This window comes from Arachis hypogaea, chromosome 15 (assembly GCF_003086295.3).
Source record: "Arachis hypogaea cultivar Tifrunner chromosome 15, arahy.Tifrunner.gnm2.J5K5, whole genome shotgun sequence".
In the NCBI taxonomy this organism is placed as follows: Eukaryota; Viridiplantae; Streptophyta; class Magnoliopsida; order Fabales; family Fabaceae; genus Arachis; species Arachis hypogaea.
Genome location: NC_092050.1, coordinates 67,016,231 through 67,040,253, shown reverse-complemented (window position 1 = coordinate 67,040,253; position 24,023 = coordinate 67,016,231). Strand labels below are relative to the sequence as shown.

The following is a 24,023-nucleotide window of genomic DNA, read 5'->3' as shown; positions in this document are numbered from 1 at the left end:
AAACCACTCCCATTTCCAACACTTGCAAAGAAAGCTAGGAAGCGCATAGAATCGACCCAAAATGGTAGAAATGTTCAAGAAAGTCGAGGTAACCATCCCCCTCTTTGACACTATCCATCAAGTTCCTAGATATGCAAAATTCCTTAAAGATCTATGCATGAACAAGGATAGAATTCTTGAATTAGAAACCATCCCATTGGGGAGTTCTATTTCCGCTTTAATGGGAGCATTGCCCGAGAAATGTGATGATCCGGGCCCTTGCATGGTCACTTGAACCATCAATGGAGTTCAATTCGTAGATTGTATGTGTGACCTCGGAGCATGTGTTAGCATCATGCCTCTATCCGTCTACAGGGTATTGAAGTTACCACCACTAAAAAGGTTGACGGCGAGATTTGTCCTAGCGGATAAAAGCATAAACCGTGACGGGTGTCGCGGAAGATGTATTGTGAATATCAAGGTTGGTATTTCTGATTGACTTCTACGTCCTTGAATGCCATCAAGTGAAACGAGAGAGCATCATCCATCCTACTTGAAGACCATTTTTGAGAACTTCTAGATTTAAGCTAGATGCTTACTCGGGAACATACTCATTTGAGATAGATGGGAGAGTCGTAAGTTTTAGCCTAGAAGAAGCAATGAAGCATCCACCGGAAAATTACTCTCTATTCCGGTGTGACCCAATTGACAACATTGTTGCCCGAAGTGCACCTTGCAAAGTTAGATGAGAAGTACATGATTGGAGAAGCAAATGAAGATCCAAGCAAATTAAACACCACACACCATACAAACCATCCGGAAACTCAAACATCAAATCATGACAAAAAGATGGAATTGAAGCCACTACCCCCACCTAAGGTACTCATATCTTGATGAAGCCTAAAAGCTCCCCGTGATATCGCACAAGAGCTAACCCTCAACAAGAAAAGTTGCTAGAGGTATTGAGAAAAATAAAGGGCAATCGGGTGGAGTTTGGCGGATCTAGTGGGAATAAGCCCCCAAGTATGCAAGCACCACATATTCCTTGAAGAAGGAGCAAGACCGGTCCGACAACCTCAAAGGAGACTTAATCCAACCATTCTTGAGGTGGTGAAAAAAGAGGTCACTCGGCTACTTGAAGCGGACATCATCTATCATATCTCGGATAGCGAGTCGGTAAGCCCGGTCCAAGTGGTGCCAAAGAAATCCGGGGTGACCACAATCAAAAATGAAAGCGGTGAACTTATAGCAACAAGAGTGCAAAATTCTTGGAGAGTATGCATAGACTACCGGAGGTTGAATGCGGCCACAAGGAAGGACCACTTTCCACTACCGTTCATCGATCAAATGCTTGATCGACTAGCCGGTAAATCATATTATTGCTTTCTTGATGGTTACTCCGGATACTTCCAAATACACATTGCTCTAGAGGACCAAGAAAAAACAACATTTACTTGCCCCTTTGGAACGTATGCTTACAAACGTATGCCATTTGGCCTATGCAACGCGCCAGCAACGTTTCAAAGATGCATGATGAGCCTATTTGCGGACTTTCTAGAGTAATGTATGGAAGTCTTCATGGACGACTTTAGCGTGTACGGTGATTCATTTGATCATTGCTTAGGTAACCTTGAAAAAGTCTTAGAGAGATGCACCAAAACAAACCTTGTCCTAAATTTTGAAAAGTGTCATTTCATGGTCAAACAAGGCATTATTTTGGGGCACATAGTTTCAAAAGAAGGCATCTCCGTAGATCCGGCAAAAATAAATGTCATATCTAGTTTACCTTACCCCTCCTCCGAGAGGGAAGTCCGCTCTTTTCTTGGACATGCAGGATTCTACCGGAGATTCATCAAAGACTTTAGCAAGGTAGCCATACCTCTCTCTCGGCTACTGCAAAAGGACACTGAATTTGAGCTAAGCAAGGAATGTATGGAAGCATATGACAAACTTAAAGTGGCATTGACACAAGCTCCTATTGTGCGAGGACCGAATTGGGCTCAACCATTTGAAATCATGTGTGATGCTTCGAATTATGCGATAGGGGCCGCGTTAGCACAACGTGAGGGTAAGACTCCCTATGTCATAGCTTATGCTTCAAAAACATTAGACGGAGCCCAATCCAACTACACTACTACCGAGAAGGAACTCCTAGCTATTGTTTTTGCTCTAGACAAGTTCCGAGCCTATCTTCTTGGTTCTAAGGTAGTAGTGTTCTCGGATCACGCGGCACTAAAGTATCTGTTGGCCAAAAAGGAATCAAAACCGAGATTAATTCGTTGGGTGCTTTTGTTACAAGAATTTGACTTGGAAATCAAGGATAGGAGTGGTTCCCAAAACTTAGTGGCGGATCATCTGAGTCGCCTTGAACACACAAAAAGCGACACCACTCCTATCAATGACTACTTCCCTCTAGATAGTTTGCACGCAATCTCGGAAGTGGTTCCTTGGTATGCCCCGATAGCAAACTACTTGGTTTCACGCACCTTCCCTCCCAATCTCAACAAACATCAAAAGGACAAGCTGAAAAGCGAATCCAAATACTATGTTTGGGACGATCCCTTTTTGTGGAGGTGTAGAGCGGACCAAATAGTGCGACGGTGCATACCTCAAACCGAATTCCAAACAATCTTAGACGCTTGCCATTCTTCCGAAGGAGGTGGCCACTACGGCCCCCAAAGAACGGCAAGAAAGGTCCTTGATTGCGGATTTTGGTGGCCAACCCTTTTCAAAGATTCTTCCCTCTATTGCAAATCTTGTCCCCAATGCATTCGGTTTGGAAATATTTCTAAGAAGGACGAAATCCCCCAACAAAATATGCTTTTTTGTGAAATCTTTGATGTATGGGGAATCGACTTCATAGGACCATTTCCAAATTTCAATGGCTTTCTCTACATCTTGTTAGCCGTCGATTATGTGTCAAAATGGGTGGAGGCAATCCCCACCCAGACGGATGATGTCCATGTTGTTTATTCTTTTGTGAGGAATAATATCATTTGTCGTTTTGGCTCCCCAAGAGCAATCATAAGTGATCAAGGATCCCATTTTTGCAACAAAAAAATGGACGGCCTCATGAGAAAGTACGGCATCATACACAAATTCGCCACGGCCTACCACCCTCAGACAAACGGCCAAGCCGAGGTGTCTAACCGGGAAATTAAACATGTGTTGGAAAGGATTGTGAAGCCGAATAGGAAAGATTGGAGCACTAAACTCTCCGATGCACTTTGGGCATATCGAACAGCTTATAAAACACCCATTGGCATGAGCCCTTTTAGACTTGTATATGGTAAAGCATGCCATCTACCGGTAGAAATCGAACACAAAGCTTATTAGGTCATAAAGGAATGCAATATGAATTTGGGTGGAGCCGGAGTAGAGAGAAAGCTTCAATTGGCGGAATTGGAATGCTTGAGATTAGAAGCCTATGACAATTCTAGACTCTACAAGGAGAAGATGAAAGCCATTCATGACAAGAACATTAGGAGAAGGGAATTTGGACCCGGTGACCTAGTGCTCCTTTACAACTCAAGGTTGAGATTACTACCCGGAAAGCTTAGATCAAGATGGGACGGACCTTACCAAGTAGAGAAAGTAGAACCTTACGGGGTCTATCACTTGCGCCACCCATCAAGTCCGGACATTTTCAAGGTGAATGGGCACCGTCTCAAATTGTACCATGGTGAGCAAAGAAAGAACTCCAAGGAATTTGAAGTGTTCCTCTTGAGGGATGCATCTCTTGAACAAGAACTTTGAGCTAATGGACGTCCAACTCAAGGACGGTAAACAAAAGTGCTAGGTGGGAGACACCCCACCATGGTAAGATCTACCATTTGTACATAACCATCGAATTCTTCTTTGATTGATACTTGTTTACTACTTGACTTCATGTTTGGTAGCTAGGTGATCGGTGAAGTTGTAGTTAGATTTCGTTTCAAATTTTGTTTCATTTGTAGAGTTCATTTGGTCCTTTATCATGTCAATACATCCTTCTATAGTGCCTAAAATGGTTGTTTGGAGGGTTGGAATGCTGAAGGTAGTGCGAGAACATGCAAATTTGAAGAAGGCACCCTTTTGCGCGAGCGCGCACCTCACGCGCACGCGCCCATGAAGCATTTCCGACAACCCACGCGGACGCGCGATGTGCGCGGACGCGCGGATTGCACGAAGTACCCCTCCATACATATTCCAGAGAATTAGGCCACTCTCGCGCCTGCACTAAGCCACCAGCCCACCACCTCTGACGCGTGTGCGCACTAGGCGCCAACGCGCCCACATGCCCACAACGCGAGGCACGCGCACGCGCCCATGCCGCGCGCGCGCCGATCGCCCCCTGTGCACTCCTGGTACATATTCCAGAGAGTTAAGCCAACCCCATGCCCACCTCAAGCCTGGGGCATAATCACAGTGCCGCCCGCGCGCACCGTGCGCGCGCGCGCCATCGCTCCGCCCCGCTTCCTTGCGGTAGCGCCCCCGTGCGCGCCCGCATGGATGACCGACGTCAATATAATAGGGAGCACACTTGCCCCCTTCATTCTTCTTCCCCTTTTTTCTTCTTACCTCCTCTACTACCCATTTACCTACTACTACCTCTCCTCCCAAATCACCCCCTACCATCACAAACAACCACCTCCGGCGACCACCTACCTCCGGTGGCCCCTACATTGCCCCCCTCCATTCTCCATCAGTCCAATCCACAACCTTTCCCCCCATACCCCTTTTCCATCTCTCTCGAGGTACTATACTAGGCTCCCCTCTTACTCTACTTCTCTCTTTTGCTTCTTAGTCAGTTAATTTCATTCTCTTTTAGGTAGTCTTTTCTTCCCCCCCTCTTTTGAGCCCCTCATTTCTTTGGGGTGTGTTTTTAGCTCCTTTTCCATTTAACTCTTCATGGGCACTTGGGTCATAACTTCTCTTGCATTGATGGATGAGATGTGTTGCATAATTTTCTTATAACCACTGTGCATTGTAGTGATTAATGTTGGTTTGTGGACTGTTACATTGCTTCCCCCCATCTATTTACATACTACTAAAGGATGCACCCCAAGTGTTTGAAGAAATGCATACATGACACTTTTTGAACTCATTATGACTCATTGCTTCTTAACTAGTCACTTTTGGGCGCACCTTCACATTCTACAATCCACCCACTCACCATTTCATAAACTGCTTCCCACTTTTGGTATTTGAGGGTGTATGCTTCTCATGCCTTCTCTGTGCATGCCTACACTACCCCTATACCACATGCCAATGATTTGCCTTGCTCATCACATGTTATCTTCGTTACATGCTGCAGCTGTCATGTAATAAGGATACCTATATTCTTAAGGCACAATTTCTCATTTGCATAATCACATTCAATTACACTTCTTTGGGTTTGATGTTATCTCCTTTCCTTACTATCACAGGATGGTCATCAAAAAGAGCAACGGGAAGGCCCCGAAGAAGCCAGCATCCAATAGCGCACGCCAGGAACTAATGGCCAAGCCACTCCTAAAGAAGGCTAAGAGCCCCGTTGATGTTCTAGAGAAGGACAACCCTCCGAAGGATCCGAACAAGTTCCCTAACCGCTACTGCGAACTTGTTTACTCAAGGATGATTGAAAGGAATTATCACCCGGAGCCCCTTCTGGTCCTACCGGCTCACCTCACTCCGATAGTGATGCCACACATTGACCGGAGGCAATGGAGGTTCCTCTTGAGGCAACCCAAGGAGGTCAACTTATCATGGGTGGTGGAATTCTACACCAATTACCACTCACCCCTTCTCACATCAATCTTTATGCGCCGGAAGCAAGTGTCAATCACAGTGGAAGCCATCCAAGGAGTCCTTGGGATTGGGCCGTTAGCAGATGGATATGATGCCTATCAAGAAGTCTTGACAGCATGCGCCGACCGTGAGTTCGATTGGAACGCCGTCCTCTGCGTAATTGCTTCACCCGAAGCATGTTGGATTCGGGGGACCATAAAGCGAAGACCAAAAGGTTTAGATGCATGCTACCTCACTCAAGAAGCCACGGCATGGGCCCAAATACTAGCCCACTACGTGCTCCCAAGCACTCATGGGTCATCCATTACCGCCGAGCTTGCCTTATTGATATGGTGCATCTTAACCGAGAGACCGATCGATATTTCGCATGCCATTCGCCAATCAATGGGGCGCATTCATGCCAAGGGAAATCTACCATTCCCCGCTATGGTGACCAAATTAGTGGCGGCAGCCGGCGTCCACCGAGAGACTAAGGATAGGAGGACCTCAATCCCGGTCGAGGGTGATATTATTCTGACCAAGAAGTGCCTCAAGCCTCCGGAAGTCACCAAGGACATTGGACTACCCACTCCTACTCGCAACACCACTACATCCTCCACGCCACAAAAATCAGCCACCCAACGCCTTGAAGACCTTCACAAGAAGTTGGACCGTTATGAGAGGCGTAACCAATGCCGATATGCTCACGTGAAGAAACTTCTGAGCATTGTCACCCCACCTATGGAGGAACCAGATATCTCCACATCCACCGCGACCTCAAGCGGAAGTAGCGATGACAACGGAGATGAAGGACACTCGGGGGTCGGCCATTGCCAACCATTGCGCATCACCTCTAGCACGGAGGACCGTGCTAAGTTTTAAGTGTGGGGAGGTCGGCCGACCGATCTCCGTAGGTAACACCCAAATAAATTTTCGTTTTCTAAACTCCTTTGTAGTAGGATAGGTTGCATGATTAGGTTTTCCATGATATCATTTGCATGATAAGTTTACTTGGTTGGAACAATGAAACTCTCTCTTAGGAAACTAATACTTTGGGGCAACCTTGACATTGCCAATTTTGAATATCTTGATTCCAAATTGCTTGAAGAACTGTATTTTGGAACATGAATTTTGAGTTAAGAAGACAAGCTAGTGAGCTTTGAGCCTTGTTTTGTGGCTACATCGTATAGTCACTTATTTTCCTTCTTGTGTACAGTTGTTTCCTCTCTATGAGTGTAATCCTTGCTTTGTTTGAGTCTATATGTCTATTATTCCGTGTATTCATGCATTTATATGATTGAGGCCATCATTTCATTAGCCCACCTACCAAATAGCCTTACCCTCTATCTTCCCTTGTCAGCCAAAATTGAGCCTACGCTTAACCCACTTGTTCTTTAAATTACCACATTACAAGCCTAAAGCGGAAAACCATAATTGTCCTCATTTGGATCTTTGATTAGCTTAGGCTAGTGTGTGTGTGAGTAGCATTCAAGTGTGGGAACCTTGGGACATTGGGGGAATACAAGGGGTAGTTTTGTATTGCTATTGAAAATATTGGGAAGTGGGTACATACTCATGTATTAGTCAGATGTAAAACCTTATGCATTGATGCTCTTGTAGATAAAAAAAAAAGAGAAGAAGGAAAAGAAAAGAAAGAAATAAAAAGGGGACAAAATGCCCTAAAGCAAAGTGCAACCTAATAAGATCAATGCATAAGTATTGTGAAATGAAAAAAAAAAAAAGAAAATACATGAGTACGTGAAAAAGTGAAGAATGGGTAGTTAGAATATAACTCAATTGTATAGGATGTCATAGGTTAGGTGGAAAGCTTAAAGCTTATCAAAGATTCAAATTTCAAGCTCACTTAACCATATATGCATCCTACCTTAACCCTAGCCCCATTACAACCAAAGAAAAGACCTCATGATAGATGTATGCATGCAGGAAATATATGTTGATTGATTAGATGAGGAACAAATCTTGGAAAGCATGATTAGGAGGAAATTGAGAGAATCAACCCTAGACACTCGAGCGAATAGAGTGTAAACACTTCCGGTGAGGGTTCGATGGCTCTAATTCATGATTCCCGGCTCTCACGAGCAGGCTTCATGCAAAGTTGCATATATTGCACTTGATGCTCAAAAAAAAAAAATTAGTGAATCCCATATATTGACCGCCACCGTGCCCTATATGCTTGCATATATCTTAGGAAGGTTGATTTGTTCCTAACCAAGTAGATGGTAGTACTAGTCGTAGTTGCATTCACGTAAGTAGGCTGCACCTCAGGAGTCTTATGCCTTTATGATCCTTCGGTCTTTTACGATTCTCTTGCATTTCTTTAAGCATGAGGACATGCTAGAATCTAAGTGTGGGGAGGTTGATAAACCCCATTTTGAGGGTTTATCTTGTATCGATTTCAGGGGCTTTATCAATGATTCCACACGCTTTTCATATGAAAATACAAGACTTTGTGTTCCTTTCCTAACTTTTGCCTCATGGATAAAAACATTCTTATTTTGCACTACATTAGATACATTTCTAATCTTCTCTTGGTGCCATTCGATGCCGTGACCTGTGTGTTAAGTGGTTTCAGAATATAGGGCAGGGATGAACCGGAAGAGGGAAGGAGAATGGGCGCGAAGGAAAGGAGCATGAGAAATTGAGCTTTGGAAACTTCAGCAAGGGCGCGTGCGCGTACTTGGCGCGCTCGCGTGGATTGCGCAGCTAGGAGCCAAGCCACGAGCCGGCTTGTGTAGCGGCTAGGCCACAACCCCTATGGGCGCGCACGCGTACACTGCGCCTCCGCTCACATTGCAAGATACCCCAGTGGCGCGCACGCGTGCTTTGCGCGTACGCGCCGATGCTCAAACATGATTTTTTTAGAAGTCACGTGACCTAGGCGTGGAGACAGTTGGAGATCTCATCTTGGAGGAAGTGCCTTGGCGGGAAGAGCTTAAGAAGACCAAGGGTTGAAGGGTTAAGGACTTTTGGCTCATTTTTAGATGGTTCTAGATTTTTTTTTGGCATTTTTAGTTACACTCTTAGGTAGAGAGAGAGAGGGAGATTCTAAGCTCTCATGAGGATTCATCTTCATCCATTTTCTGAATTTTCCATCACACTTTGGTGAGATCCATTGTAATTCTCAATTTACTTGTTCATGTTATAGATCTTCTTCTCCAATTTCAATTAGTGCTTGTAATTGCTCCATCCTCATAGATCCTAGATTCAACTTTGTAGTTTTGGATTTTTTCCAATTTCTTGAGAAGTTCATTTCCATTGTTGTTCTTTGTTAATTGTTGATAGTTCCTTGCGTTGAAGCACTTTCAATTCTACTTCCTTCTCATTTTTACTATGCCTTTTATCCTTGCTCATCAATTGTTTGATAAAATGCCAACATTAGTTATGGAGTAAAAGTTTCTTACTTGGCATAGGGTTTGGGTCATTAGAAAGAGTTGAATAGTTTATGTCAATTGTTGATTTGGAATTAGAAATTGCTAATTGACTTGGAGTGCACTAAAGCTAGATTTCTCTAAGGTGAAAACTAGGACTTGTGACTCAAGTTAGTTATCCTCATTTGACTTTCCTCTATACCTAGGGGTTGACTAAATGAAGCAAGGCCTAATTGTTGTCATCATTGAAGGGACTATAAGGATAGAATTTCTAATGCCAACCCTAGGCCAAGTCTTCTAAAAATTGATTGCTTGTTTGTCATTGATTTTGCTAAACCTTCAAAAGAACCACAACAAGGCTTCCTAATCAATAAGATGCATGCTCTAGCAATTCCAAGGGAGGACGACTCGGGGGACTAGTACTCTCGGTTATAGATTGTAGGATTGTTTGATGCAAAGTTTGAATGTTGATTAGACTATACTCACGATTATATCCATTATTGAATTCTATATCGGCATGACAAATTTCGTTTATCAATGACTATTTAATATTATTTATCCTGCTCCATAAAAATTAGTAAGATCCTCTTTTTGCAGCTTGTAAATTTCTTAGTGAAGTCTCTAAGTAGAGAGGAGTGTTTATGTTTTGTGCTTGTGTCCATTGGATTGGATGTCATTTATATACAGAATGATACGAAGTGTATTTCATGCAATCCTGTATTTGTTTTGAAGGGTCTAAACTACTTCATAATACTTATTTTTCTTTTTTTATTTACGTTGTAGTTTATTAGTCTATAACAATGAGCATTTACATGCATCAATCTATAACAATGAGTGATGGGCGAAAAATTGTCGATTAAGAATTTAATATAGAAATAATGTTACAAGTACAGTTCTTAACCGACGAAAATTTCGCTTATCAATTTAGAAAGAATGTCACAAATTGAGAATAAAATACTGGGAGTAGAATTCCCAAGCCGTCTCCCAACGAGTTGACAAAAGAGTACAATTTATTGGTCAGGAGTTTTCTAAGAAATAAAATAAATGATTATAAATTAAAGTAATCAAAATTAACAAGAGGTTTTATGCAATTGAAATAAAAAGCCTTGACCAGGAGAAGATTAATCGGAGTTCTATCCTTGTTGGATTTTCTCAAGTGTAATAGTAAGAGGTTGTTGTTTTTACTTAGTTAACCTTTACCGATTAAAGGAAAGTCAAGTAATTGAGCCAACTCCGATTCACAAGTCCTAATCATCTCCTATGGAAGGATTAGCGTTAGTGACTAGAGAGTTAGCCAACAACTTCCAATTGCAAATCAATACTTGAGTATTCCAACTCAAGGGTCTCCTATTAATCAATTCCAAAGTCAAGTTAAGAACCTACTCCATTGACATGGATGCCAATTTCGTAGACATGTAAAAGGAGTAGAGAAGAGACATGGTAACTAAAATTAAATTAATAAAAACTAATTTTGAAATAATAAATTAAGGAAAGATGATACTCAAACCAATAGTGAAATTAAATGTAAAAAATAATTATTGCATTAATACTTTCCAAAATCAAAGATATTCATATGTAACTCTGAACAGGGTAAATGGGCAATAAAAGAGTAAGGAAATAAGGAAACAAACTAGAATGATAAAGACTTCAACGGAGGTAGTAACTCTTCTCAATATCCAATCCAAAAGCAATAAACTAGAAATCTATGAATATGAAGAACCCTAGAGGACTCATCGGATAAGAAAGAGATGGCCAGTCCCTTCCTAATGCGAAAGAGCTTTATTCCGGTACTTCACACCCAAAGCAAAGCTGCACGGAATAGGGGCCTTACTTGTCCCAGTCCGGGAAGAGGTTAAGGTATTATGGTTCCTCCCACATATCTTTCAACAAGGCATCCTAAGAACCTAAAACAAAAACTAAGTGAATGAGAATCAGTGTTGAGTCTCTGCTTGTTCTCTGGCTCTAGTCTGTGTTTCTGGGTCAAAAACTGGGTCCAAACTCAGCCCAAAATCGCCCCCAGCATCTTCTGCAATTTCTACACGTGATGCACGTCACGCGTACGCATCAGTCATGTGTACGCGTCGATGGTCTTCTCCGCGTGTCATGCGTACGCATCAGGTGCGCGCACGCGTCGCTGTGGAATGTGCCAAGTCATGCGGACGCGTGAGCCATGCATGCGCGTCGATCCTCGCTGGTCAGCTCCTTAGTTTCTTGTGTTCCTTCTATTTTTGCAAGATTTCTTTCCATCCTCTTAGCCATTCTTTCCTTATAAAGCCTGAATAAACTTAACACACAGATCACGGCATTGAATGGTATAAAGGAGAATTAAAAATTGACAATTTAAAGGCTTAGGAAGCAAGTTTTCAATCATATAACAAAATTGGGAAAGAATTGTAAAACCATACAAATTGTATGAATAAGTGTGCAAAGAATTGATAAAAACCTCTCAATTTAGCACAAGATAAACCATAAAATAATAGTTTAACAATGAGCATTTACATGGATCAATACTTGTATCGCATCTATACAATGATTTTCAAATGCCCATGGCTTTGTTTTTGTTATAATCTGTCGATGCTTTGTTTATATGTTTGTTCACCTAAAACATGAAACATATTAAGTGATATGATATAACATCTGGTTTGCACATTTAACCAAGACGATATACACATTGCCATATGCTGATTCTCCCTATATAGCTTTGACTTTTTTTACTTAATTATTAATTGTTACTTTTAACCTATAAAGCTATAAAAATAATTATTTAATAGACCGAATGTGTAATCTCCAAAAACCTATATATAGTGTTGGTAACTATGCTCATCCTTGCATACTTTTGTGCATTGTACTTTGAGTTGACTAAAGACACAAAAGATTGATTATATGTATAAACAAAACCTACAAAATCAGCTTTTATTTTCTTATATTTGAATGCTTAGAAAAGTAAAAATTTTTTTTTCCTAATCTACACATATTTTTATATATATGATTACTTAATATGTATTTATTGTGCAATGTGTTTTAAGTTGACTAAAGACACAAAAGACTGATTATATGTATAACCCAAACCAACAAAATCAGCTTTCATTTTCTTATCTTTGAATGCTTAGAAAAGTAAAAAAAGTTTTTTGACTAATGCATACATACTTTTATGTATATATGATTACTTAATATGTATATGTCATAATGATTTTACTTCTATCTCTGTATATCCTCTTTGAAAAAAACAAAATTTGATGAGAATGGATTACAAACTCTTGGTAAAAATAAATGAGTTTGAATATATATTCCTTAATAATATTTATGTGGATTCGTGCTTGGATCACTGGAAATAGATGATAGTGATTATCTCCTTGGTTGCTAGTCTTATGTGTTTTATGACTATTTAATATTATTTATCCTACTCCATAAAACTTAGTAAGATCCTTCTTTATGCAGGTATAATCCTTGTATTGTATAGGTGGAGAAATTCCTATTAAGTCATATTCTGGAAATTCAATTTGCTTGTCGTTTATATCTTCTTTTAGTGTTTGGAATATAGCCATAAAGAAATATAACTAAAATCCAATTTGACATTCCTTGAAAAATAACCCTATCTTTCCAGGCACTCTAAGTGTAGACGCATTGACTGTTGAAAGCACCTTAATTTTATATTAAGAACTTTACGGTGTCTCGCCCAATAAACTGTCTTCTTTGACCACACTTTCACTTTAGCATTAACGATACTTACTTGCATTAGAAATACATATCGTATCAGGATGGAAAAATATTTTAATGAATCATCTTTTCATTGATAATGGTCATAAACAGTTAGAAACCCGATGAATTTAATTCCAAATGCATGTGAACAACATAAACATAAAATTGGATTTATGGGTGGTAGTGTATGTAAAAGCCAATGCTGCAGCATCCTTGGCTATGCAATATAATGTATCATCTTTGTCAGCTAACTCTTTTTATTGTCTCAACTTGATCGGTTATGCCATTTAAAACTTTCAAAAATTATGCCATTAAAATAATTATCCTTGTTGCAAGTACTTTACCCCTGGTTTACCCTCCTTTTCAAACATTGCTACCTTCATTATAAAGTTTTTAGGATTTATGCGTATAACCTACAAAAGCTGTAGCCAAATTCTATCTAAAAAAATTTCTTTATATTTCTTGTCACTTAGTCGAGCAATTAGTAGATATATTATTGTATTCAACTTATCCAATTTCTTTATGCTTTTAGATCCCTTGATTTTTTGTTTCTAGTTATTTGTGAAACCTATTGAACCATCTCTAAAAATCATATATGGGATCTTTCATCATTGTAATTGTCGAAGAGAAATTTTTTACTTAATCCGTATAAGGATCCATCAACTTTATCTTATTCAATGAGGATCATATTTTGTTAAAAAGGCATCCCTTTATGGACCTTGTCATAGAGATATGTTGAAAGTTTTTATTGGGACTGCTACCATAATTAGTCACAACATAATAGCCTATACTCTTGAACCTTGTTTAGATTTCTTTATAGTAATATATTTGCCCATTACGTGTAGAGAAATGCAAAGTCACCAAATTGCTTTATATTCATAAGAAATCTATGCTAGTTCAGAAATATCATCACTACATTATTTTTTTTAATCTTGAATTCACTTTCTTTTTTTAAAACCAATATAATCTTCTATTTGATTTACCTAATATTTTTTATTATTAAAATTTCTTTCAGCACAATAATTAAACATGGATAAAGAATGAAGTTTAATTAATAATTTCTATTTCTTTTTCATAAATTGAATCCCTTCTCAAAAATCAATTTGCTTTTCTATTTCATTTACCTTGCAATTTGAGAAACACACTTTTAGATATGGCTTTTAAATATAGCTTCTCCAAGGTTAAATTTTATTTTGCACCATAATTATACATGGTTAAAGAATGAAATTTAATTAATAGTTTTTGTCCTTTGTACACTATTCTATAACCCGTGTTAACTATTTTGAGTAGTCTTTCCAAGCATCACATAGATGAGAAATCAACTCTAAAGTAAAATTATATTCTGGATAATTTGGCTATATCAATAGTCGTTCTCAATATGTAAATAGTCTTTGTGAATCAGAAACTCCCATTTAGGTTGTTAGTTGTATTTCATATAATGTCAAATTTGTATTAACATATAATCCATCACGTGAAAAATAAGTTCTAAAATCAATTTCTCTGTTTTTTTTTCATCATGGATTATGTTTAAGGAATATATTCTCATATACCATAACATAATATAAGTCTCATTCAAAATATATTCATGATGATACATCGTTTTTTTGGATATCATTGCACATAAACAAGTTTTCTGATCCCCAAACATAGAACATCTTCCAAAACATATAGTCTATGGTTAAACATATACAACCAATATTAAATAACTTTGTCAACTTTAGTTAAAACTTAATTATCCGCATTAGATGTATGAGACTTTTGTTTTTTCCTTCCTTTTTGGGTGAATCTATTGGTTGAAACCTGGCATTCTTCATCAACAACCGAACCACACTTCAAACTTCCGGCAATTCTTTTAGCTGGTGTTTTGTATTTGAGACTTTCAACACAGTCTTCCATAGAATCCTACACAAAGACATGCATGATAGTTCACTTAGAATATCTTTAGAACCTAAATCACATATTTTTTTATACATTCAAAACACTTGCATATACTGACCATAGTAAGCTAAGGATCATTATCGCTCTTAAGATTAACAACATGTCCGGATATCTCCAGCGTGTTGCTACCTCTATTATCCTATTGTATGGTCTGAAAAACATATCTACTTATTAAAGTGGAATAGGTATACACGTACAGTGATGTTCATAGATGTGCTAACGTCCATTTTCTTAGGCTCGTTCTTCGCAACTGTTTCTTCATCATCACACACTTTCATGACTGTGTAAATTTGATCATAGTGTTTTATTTTGCCACTTTTCACATTGATTTTGAAAAGAACCATTCTATCTATCATGTTGTCCAGACTTTTAGGGTATTCGTCCTATTTAGCACCCTAAAATCCTAACCAATAATTAGATGTAGTTTTGTGTATATAATTTATACTATTTTGAAAAACAGAATTGTAACTTTAATCCCTAATAGTATAAGGATTTGGTGTGCTATATACATCCTCCTCTACAATTTTTTCAACTGCCTTTCCACACAACTGGTTGGTTTCTCTTCCCACAACAACAATGTAATGCTTCCGGTACCATCAACGACCATGACCTCAACCTCATTTCTGTTGTTTTACGTGATAATAGCGACAATAGTTTTAGTATAGGGATCAAAAATATCAAGTAAAATGAAGATGCTAATTGTTAATAATCACTCAAATTAAGAACACACACCTGAGTGTTGCACATCCATGGGTGTGGCCACACTTCTCGCACATTCGTACCTATTCCCTATAGAAGTTTTCACCTTTTTTGGACATCGCCTGCATGCTTTATAAAACCAATCATCCTTCCCAGCATTGATTCAGACAATAGTGCTTGCAATCCAGGTTGGCCCCTCCTGGGAAGCATTACACACATTAAGACCTTTTACCTAATAGCTCATCTGATTTTTGAAACAGCAAATAGGTTCATAATTACAATAACTTTAACAATAAAAACATCAAATTACCTCAACAGACTTCAAAACTTCTTCGATCGTTTTTCACAACAGTCGTGCCATTATTGAGCTCATCAGTCCCAGCCCATGAACTTTGCGTCGACAGATGGCTAATCCTCACTGAAGTTAACTCAGAACCACTGAGTAGGCTGCAACTCATGTGTTAATGGTTAGACAACATTGTTATATGACCACAAAACATTCAACTTCTTTTCAAAATGTGCTGACCTTTTTTTGAATGACATAACTTCTTTTAGTTCTGGGTTGACATGGACCTTGGACAGTTCAAAGTGGCTCTGCACTGAAGTTTTGCCATTCCATCTGGGTGCTTTAAAATATTAGAGGACCACAATAAGCGGTTCAAGTCGATCATCATCAAGGTGGGGGAGTATCTGGTCAACAGTTTCGCCAAAGAGAGTACAACTTAACCTGTTCTTCCTGTCATTAGCCCCAGGAATTCAATCTTACTATATAAATAAGAAAACCGAATAAACAACAGATCTCTCTTAATAAAAACACATAAATAAAAACTTACTCCAAGTCTTCCACAATAACAACCAAGCGCTTAGTCTCTATTCCCTTGCTAGTTACTAATTCTCTTGGATTTTCCTTTCCAACAACTTCTCCAATTATAACTACAAAACAATAAGAAACATACTTTTAGATATGGCTTTCCAAGTGGTTATAAATTTTTTGCACATTTATATATCATTACATATAGTCTTAGACTCACCAAACAGTTCAAGATCCTCTACTTTCTCGACTGTATGCACCTCTGCAAGGTTCCTAAATCGAAATGCTTCCAAAGAAAAAGTTGGATTCTCTATATGTTCAACCCTTGTTCTATGTGAAAGCACAAGTACCCACCTACTGACACCATTTTTTTTCTTGGTCATGTTGTCAACAACTATGAAGTTACTCATAGTATACTTGTAGAACTCAAGAATAACACTAATGTATTTCTTTGCTAGTGATCTTGGTATGGTTGCATAAATCCTGCCACCCTGTGACAATGAAGTGAATACTTAAAGAGTGAGTATATCCTTAACATGTTTAAGTCATAACAATGACATATAAAGCACAGTTATATTTTGTAAAAAATGCTCCTACATGTTTATCTTGAAGAACCATTTCAATGGAGCCAATTTCGTTGACATTGAACTTGTTCGGAGTTGTGCATACCTTTACAACAAATACTTTAAAATTCCATGCAAGTTTTTTGGCGTTCACATCTGATACTAAATCAAAATGTTCATCCATTGCGTTTCAGGTCTTCCACCAGGTTGAGAAGTAGTGACTGGAATGTGAATAATGTTGTGGAGCGTTTCAGGTCTCCCGCCAGGATTGTTTAATGACAAAAAATGGATATTTGAATTATATATATAACTGGTTTACTTCATGTACATTACAATGTCAGATTTATCCATTGTATGTTGCTTAATTTTCCTACTTACCCTGCATGCCACTTGTCATTCAAGAAACTGTTACACGTGTCGAGCATTGAACCCATTACTTGTCTCCTATTATATATTAATAGATTACCCTTATAAAATAGGTCATTTCAATTTCCAAACAATTTTTATTTATTATGATTATAAAATAAAATATAGCAAATAAAATATTTCAAATTGTGGTAGTTTTTTCACATGCCTCAACCCTCAAGTAACATTTTTGCAAAATTTCGTTGTAATCAATAAAATCTAACCAGCAACAAATCAACAAGTATTTTTAAATTACATTTTATACTAATTAATTGTTATTAATTACAGTTTTTTTTTAAGTTTCTCACGGTATCTTCCAACCCGGCAAGTTAAGAATTAATCCGTCGCGGTACTGAGATCCATGTAAGAGTTTGCCGTACCAATAGATTACTGCATGTACAAGATGGAATTCAAACATCTAACACTTATTTAAACGGACTAATAAACTAACTATTAGACTAACTCAACTTAATTCTTAATTACAATTATTTTAAAATTGGTTTACCTATATTTTGCTATTGTGATAAACTAAAAGTATGTATAGTCCAACTTCACCTACTCAGACCAGAAAAAATCCAATGACAGCATCTACATTTACACCAAATTTGTGCCATCCCCACATGATCTATGCGGCTCAAGTCCTCTTTCACTTGGCTACTCCTCACTGCAGCAGCTCTGATTTGTCTGAGACTAAGCTGCAAGCTCCGTCATCCTTCAACATACGTGTCACAACAGCATTTGTTTTCAAAAAATATTTGTATCTCTATTTTTGGTTCTTTACACTATAATTGACCACATATATATAAATATATATATAGAGAGTAATTTAGGTGTGAGAAAAATTAGATAGTAATTAATATACGTAGATAAAGTTATAAAATTCTTTTTATAAAAACGAAGAAAAGAATTCAATACAATAAAGTAGAATATTACTTAACATAAAATTATAAAACCATACAAAGATACCAGTCAATTTATGAATACTACAATTGACAAAATTTCTAATCGAATGATTTATAGCTGACAAAGGTTTGTACGGTTAGAAAATATGTGTCTATTTTTTCGCTACACCTTCCATTCATGTTCATATTGTGATCGAAACATACACAATTCTCAATCTCTTAGATTTTAATTTTTGTTGAAAGTATTTTCCTTTTTTCTTTGTCCTTTCACATTAGAAATAAACACAAACCCGTCATCCTTAGGTGTGGGTTTGTGAGATCATATAGCATCGATCTCAGGGTATACTACCACTCTTGCTTTTTTCTTTTCTTTTCATTTCTCATTTTTTTCAACTGTTTTATGGATAGTATGAGCATATTCCCCCCCCCCCCCACTCTACCCAATGATTTTGAATTCTGGATATTGTTGTTGTGTACTATATCTTTTAATGGATCATGCATGGCTTTCTCCATTTGCGTTTCCTTACATTTTTGAAATATTTCAAAGATAAATATGGGAATTTTTTCTAAAAGTTGCATGGCAATTGATGATCTTGACTATTTTTCTTATATGTGATTATTTTAAAGCCTTCTATGAATTTATTGTGCGCTCTGTTTTCTTTGTGGATACTTAAGATATAACATGAGCAATTTGTTTTATAAGATTAACATAATTTTAATGGAAGTTGTTCTGATCTATTTTTTTTCTTCGGCAGCAAAATTTTAAAAGACATGAAATACATTTGCATGGACAATCTCGACTGCATCCATTTTGGTGTTATTATGCCATTACTTTTAGTTTGTTATGTATTTAAAGCATGATGATAAGAAGTATTATAATTTTACTTTAGAAAACCTAGTGCAAGATTTTGGTTATTGAATCATTTTATTATTATTATTTCCACTAGGTTTTTTCATAATCTGTAATTATAAACAAGTCGGAACATAAATATGTTTGGATTTAGAAAAGCAGCGCCAGCCCCAAATCCTGCTCCTTCTGGTTCAGATCTTGAACCGGAAAAGAAGACAAACCTTACTACAGACAAAAGAACTTCTTCAGAACCTGTCATTGCACCAAAATCCAAAGGAAGCTATTTTGACGATGAGGATGACGACGACGATTATTGGGGGCGAAAGCCTACCACAACCGCATCGTCGCGCACCTCGGCTGCTGCGAAAAACAAGTATAAAAATGATTTTCGCGATTCCGGAGGTCTAGAGAATCAAAGTGTTCAGGAATTGGAGGGCTATGCAGTGTACAAAGCTGAAGAGACCACACAAAGTGTTAACAATTTGGTGAAGATTGCTGAGGACATAAAGGGTGATGCCACAAGGACCCTTGATATGTTGCACCAACAGGGTGAGCAAATAACGAGAACTCACAATATGGTTGTTGAAACTGAAAGGGACTTGAGTCGGGTATGTTTTTCGTCCTTTTAACTTCAAGATTCAATAACTTTGGGTTGCAATTGGAGGAGTGTTAGGCCCGTAAATTTTGTGATTTGTAGTAATCAATTAGTCATTATCAATATTTTTAATAGTGTGAAATTATATCTAATGGTGTGGGATTACTCATTTTTTTTATGATTAAGTATTAGTCAATTTTTAATAAAAGTGCAGACCCTTAAACACTCTCTTTAGATTATTATGTCTCCTTCAAACAAAACTACAAGATGAAGACATTTTTTGTTTTCACTTTGGAAAGTATATTATAAAATACAAGAAATAAATTCCTGTATATGGTAGATATATAAATTTATGCCTTTATTCCTATTTCTATAACTAAAAAAGTTTTTAATTTGTATCTGTTGTCTTTGTATTTTTGTTTCAAAGACAATATTCAAACCTAAATAACCTTAGTAATTAATGGTCTAATGGACAATATCAAATTACTACTTCTTTATGATATCTTTGTTTGAATAATAGAACATTATCATTATATATATATATATATATATATATATATATATATATATATATATATATATATATCAATGGGGACAGTGGGACCCTTTTCACACTTATGATTTATCCAATTATGATAAAAAAAAATTTAAGAATATAGCGATTCTTTGAGTAAATATGGTAATTCAAATCATCAATTCAAGAAAGGGATTAGTGAAATATATATATATATATATATATATATATATATATATATATATATATATATATATATATATCAATGGGACAGTGGGGACCCTTTTCACACTTATGATTTATCCAATTATGATAAAAAAAAAATTTAAGAATATAGCGATTCTTTGAGTAAATATGGTAATTCAAATCATCGATTCAAGAAAGGGATTAGTGAAAGAAAAAAGTAAATACAAATTACACTAATGACTTGATCATATTTGTTTCTCTTTTTATTTTCTAGGTTCTTTTAATTATTATTCCTCTATGATTTATTAATTCAAGAATTTATATTTTGATAATTCATCAGGGTGAAAAACTCCTAAACAATCTTGGTGGCATGTTCTCTAAACCTTGGAGGCCAAAGAAGACAAAGGAGATTACAGGCCCTAAAATCTCACTAGGTTTTTTCACAATCATTTAACTTATATTATAATAAAACATTAAAATGTAATAAGAATTATTTTTATGTCTATTCTTTTATTCTTTTCTACTTTTGGTATAAAAAAAATGAATAATAAAAATAAAAAATTAAAAGATTCATATTTATACTAAAAATAAAAATATACAAAAAATATTTATAAAAGAATGATGTAAATATATTATTAGTTATATTTGATAGTGTGTGTTGTAAGCAGACAATACAAATAAAAAGGGGGAAGCAAATAAGGAAGAGAGGGAGAAGTTGGGGTTGGCTCCTGGGCAAAAGGGACGCTCTGGCTCTAACACACCCCATCCTGAACCAACCAATGCCTACCAACAAATAGAAGTATGCCTTCTTTTTTTCCCCTTACATAAAAGGGAGTGAATGTTATCGTTTCTTAATTAATAATGTCATTATTATTAAAGAAAAGGGTGTTATTATTAAATTAAAATAACACAATATCACTCTCTTCTATCAAAAAAATCAAATTTTATTTTATTATATTCTGTGAAGCAACATAATTATCTCGTTATGTTTCTATAATAAATTAGAATGAAAAAGCAAAACAAGACGAAGGACTATCAGATCTCAGTAATATCTTAGACGATTTGAAGGGCATGGCAGTTGATATGGGAAGTGAACTTGACAGGTACTACACAATTATAGTATTGCCACTTATGAAAATCTGTACAAAATTATTATATGAGTAATTAAACACTCAAATTGGTCTCTAAAAATTTTTAAATCATACATTTTGATCTTTCAAGAATTCTTATTATTTTAAGGTCTTTGAAATAGATTGATCCTTTTATAAAGAAAACTAATTTATTATAATAATATTTATTAGGATCTAGTTATCTTATAATAAAATTTATTAAAACTTATTTGTTCAATATATGCATATTAACCATTTTATTATAAGTCATAAAAAATCAAACTATCTGATAAAATAATATTTAGAAATTTTTAAAATAATAAAAATTTATTAGAAACTAAAATATTTAATTTGGAAATAATTGAGGGCCTATTTAAATATATAATCAAATTATATTGATATCAAATTCCTTATTAACCAACAACAAATATATTTTTACTGTGAAAATCAGAAAACATACAAAGTTTTAAGGAAATTTTTAAATTTGACTAACATGTTAAGAATTACGGATTTTGATTTTTGCTGTTATTACCGCAAAGACAAATTTGTTAAGAAAAAATGATAGAAAACTAGATCGTTTGTTGGAAAATGTTTTCCCTATTTTGTTGAATTCATAAGAGTCTCATGTTAGTAACATATTAATTTTGGATTATTATGTTTTCAATAAAAATATTATGCTAGTAATATTATAATTTTTCTCTCGGTTAAAAACAAGAGACTAAACTGGAAAAAGGATTTGTGTGTCTATTCAAGTTGTCTATTCAAGTTGTGTGGAATGATACAATATAGAAGGGTATTTATAGGGACTAAGAGAATCGTAATAATAAAGACATAATATTCTATAATAAATATTCAGATATACTAAATAATTCTAATTGATCCTAATTGATCCTAATTATATTCTAACATCCCCCCTCAAACTCAAGTGACAACTTGAGTTTGAAACTTATTTAAAACAACGAAATAAAGAGAAAAAAAATGCATAAACTGATAAAACGGATGCAGACGGGACTGCCGGAAGGAAGCGCAGATAGAACTGCCGCTTGTCTGAAGGAAGCGCAGACAGAACTGCCGCTTGTCTGAAGGAAGCGCAGACAGAACTGCCGCTTGTCTGAAGGAAGCGCAGACGGAACTACCGCTTGTCTGAAAGAAGCGCAGCCGGAACTGCCGTTTGTCTGAAGGAAGCGCAGACGGAACTACCGCTATCTGAAGGAAGTGCAGACGGAACTGCCGGAAAGAAATGCAGACAAAACTGCCACAAAGAAATACAGACAAAATGCAGACGGAACTGCCACGAGAAAACGCAGAACTACCACAAGAGAACGCAGATGGAACTGCCACGAGAGAACGCAGATGAAACTGCCACGAGAGAACGCAGAAGGAACTGCCGAAAGAGAGCGAAAACTATATGATTTTCTTTCATGAGAATAGGTAAGCAGTGAATGACAATGGTGTTTGATCATTCAACTAAAAAAAAACATAAGACAGAGAGAACAGGCTAATCGGTGAGGTGAAAAGGTATCAAAGGAGTGACAAAAGGAAAGAAAAAATGGCATAGAAAAAAAAGTGTAAAAACTATGGTGATTTCACCGCAAGGAAAACAACCTATCATCTTCAAGGAGGATACCATGGCTCTGATACCATGTTAGAAACAAGAGACAAAACTGGAGGAAGGATTTGTGTATTATTGAGTATAATTAAGTTGTCTATTTAAGTTGTTTGAAGTGATACAATATAGAAGGGTATTTATAGGGACTAAGAGAATCGTAATAATAACGACATAATATTCTATAATAAATATTCAGATATACTAAATAATTCTAATTGATCCTAATTGATCCTAATTATATTCTAACACTCTCTATGCTTTTATGTTTCTTGATTTTTTTTTAGTGAGTCATGTATAAAAATTATTATGTTTTCTCTCTAGATTTTTATGATTTTTTTAGCTTTTTAGTACTGCTCATGTTTTAACGATCTCTATCTTTTTAGTTGTACATGTTAGATCTTTGTTTAGTTCACTTACGTTCTACATGTAAAAATTGCAGGCAAAATAAAGCTCTTGATCATCTAAGTGATGATGTGGATGAGTTGAACTCTCGAGTTAAAGGTGCAAACCAACGTGCACGCAAGTTATTAGCAAAGTGAAAAGTGATAGTCTCCGACTGTTGCACTGTGAATTTAATTAATGAAATTTATTGGTCCGTCGGTCGGTCATCATGGTGTTTTGACTTGTTAATAATTACGATATGATTTCAATATTGTTTCTTTTCACTATTTTTGCCATTGTATTTTAAGAACATGGCAATTATAGACAAACTTTTTATCATTTATTTATTTATTTTTGTATTTAGCAAGGTTCACAGAGCCGGATCAAACATTGAGTTGAACTAAATACAGTACTGTTTATAATGTTTAGTTCAAAACTAAAATTTTAATCAAAAGCACCAAGTCACACAATATTTAGACTATAAATTGAAATGCTAGATTTATAGTAGAAGGGGATTGAGTACTTTGACATTCTTTTTTATATTTAATAACTTTATAAAAACATACGAAGTTGTTTTACATTTGAACTGTAATACCTTTATTATTAAAATGTTACGCTTTTGGTTGCGTTACTTTGATAATAAGAA

The 24,023-nt window shown here is 36.4% G+C and overlaps 1 protein-coding gene across 1 annotated transcript; it reads left to right on the top strand.

The window, feature by feature from the left end:
* Positions 1 to 18,367: 18,367 nt before the first annotated feature.
* On the top strand, positions 18,368 to 23,805 carry LOC112750348 (putative SNAP25 homologous protein SNAP30). The gene is made up of 6 exons (XM_025799045.2): positions 18,368 to 18,473; positions 19,081 to 19,591; positions 20,619 to 20,712; positions 20,947 to 21,077; positions 21,284 to 21,381; positions 23,436 to 23,805. The coding sequence occupies exons 2-6, from the start codon at positions 19,124 to 19,126 to the stop codon at positions 23,533 to 23,535; spliced, it is 891 nt and encodes a 296-aa protein (XP_025654830.1). The 5' UTR covers positions 18,368 to 18,473; positions 19,081 to 19,123; the 3' UTR covers positions 23,536 to 23,805.
* The last annotated feature ends 218 nt before the right edge of the window (positions 23,806 to 24,023 follow it).